Source organism: Austrofundulus limnaeus, unplaced genomic scaffold (genome assembly GCF_001266775.1).
Source record: "Austrofundulus limnaeus strain Quisiro unplaced genomic scaffold, Austrofundulus_limnaeus-1.0 Scaffold216, whole genome shotgun sequence".
In the NCBI taxonomy this organism is placed as follows: Eukaryota; Metazoa; Chordata; class Actinopteri; order Cyprinodontiformes; family Rivulidae; genus Austrofundulus; species Austrofundulus limnaeus.
The window spans coordinates 953,357-953,983 of NW_013952618.1; the positions used below are offsets into that span (position 1 = coordinate 953,357).

Consider the following 627-nt stretch of genomic DNA (forward strand, 5'->3'; position numbering starts at 1 on the left):
GGTCTCCACTGGCTTTAACTACAGCATAGCCAGCCACCAAACCATTACCAATCCGGTAACACGATCCATCTGTCCAAAGCTCCAGATCGGCCTCCTTCAATGGAAGTGCCTTCAAATCAGACCTGAGCTTTGAATATTTCTCAGCCTCTTTCACACAGTCATGAGGTTCCCCATCCTCAGATGTAGAGAGGGTCTCAGCCGGATTCACAGTAGTACACCTTGCCAAAGTGACATCCTCCTGTTCCAGGAGTCTGTAGTAATCTCTCAACCTTGACGATGTCAAAGTGTACTTACCATGATTCAAAAGATTTCTCAGACTGTGATGAGTCAAAATGGTCACAGGGTAACCCATTGTCATGGCTGATGCCTTCTCATACATCAAATACACACCTACCATGGCCCGATAGCATTCCGATAGCCCCAACTCCACTTCTGAAAAAGCTGTGGAGTAATATGCTACAGGTTGTGGACTACATCCTGTACCCGTTGATTGACAAAGAACAGCACATGCAAACCTACCCCCAGCTGAGGTGGACACATACAACATAAAGTTCTTAGAGTAGTCTGGCAGAGCTAATGCTGGAGATTCCTGCAGTTTTTCTTTCAGTGTTTCAAAAGCTAAAGAAC

General features: G+C 45.8%; 1 protein-coding gene across 1 annotated transcript; it reads right to left on the reverse strand.

Annotated features, from left to right (window-relative positions):
• Window positions 1-621, reverse strand: LOC106525194 (uncharacterized; the record flags this gene model as incomplete). The annotated part of the gene is given in 1 exon segment (XM_014019338.1): window positions 1-621. A coding segment is annotated over 1 exon segment (547 nt), but the record flags the coding sequence as incomplete, so codon positions are not given.
• Between the last annotated feature and the right edge of the window lie 6 nt (window positions 622-627).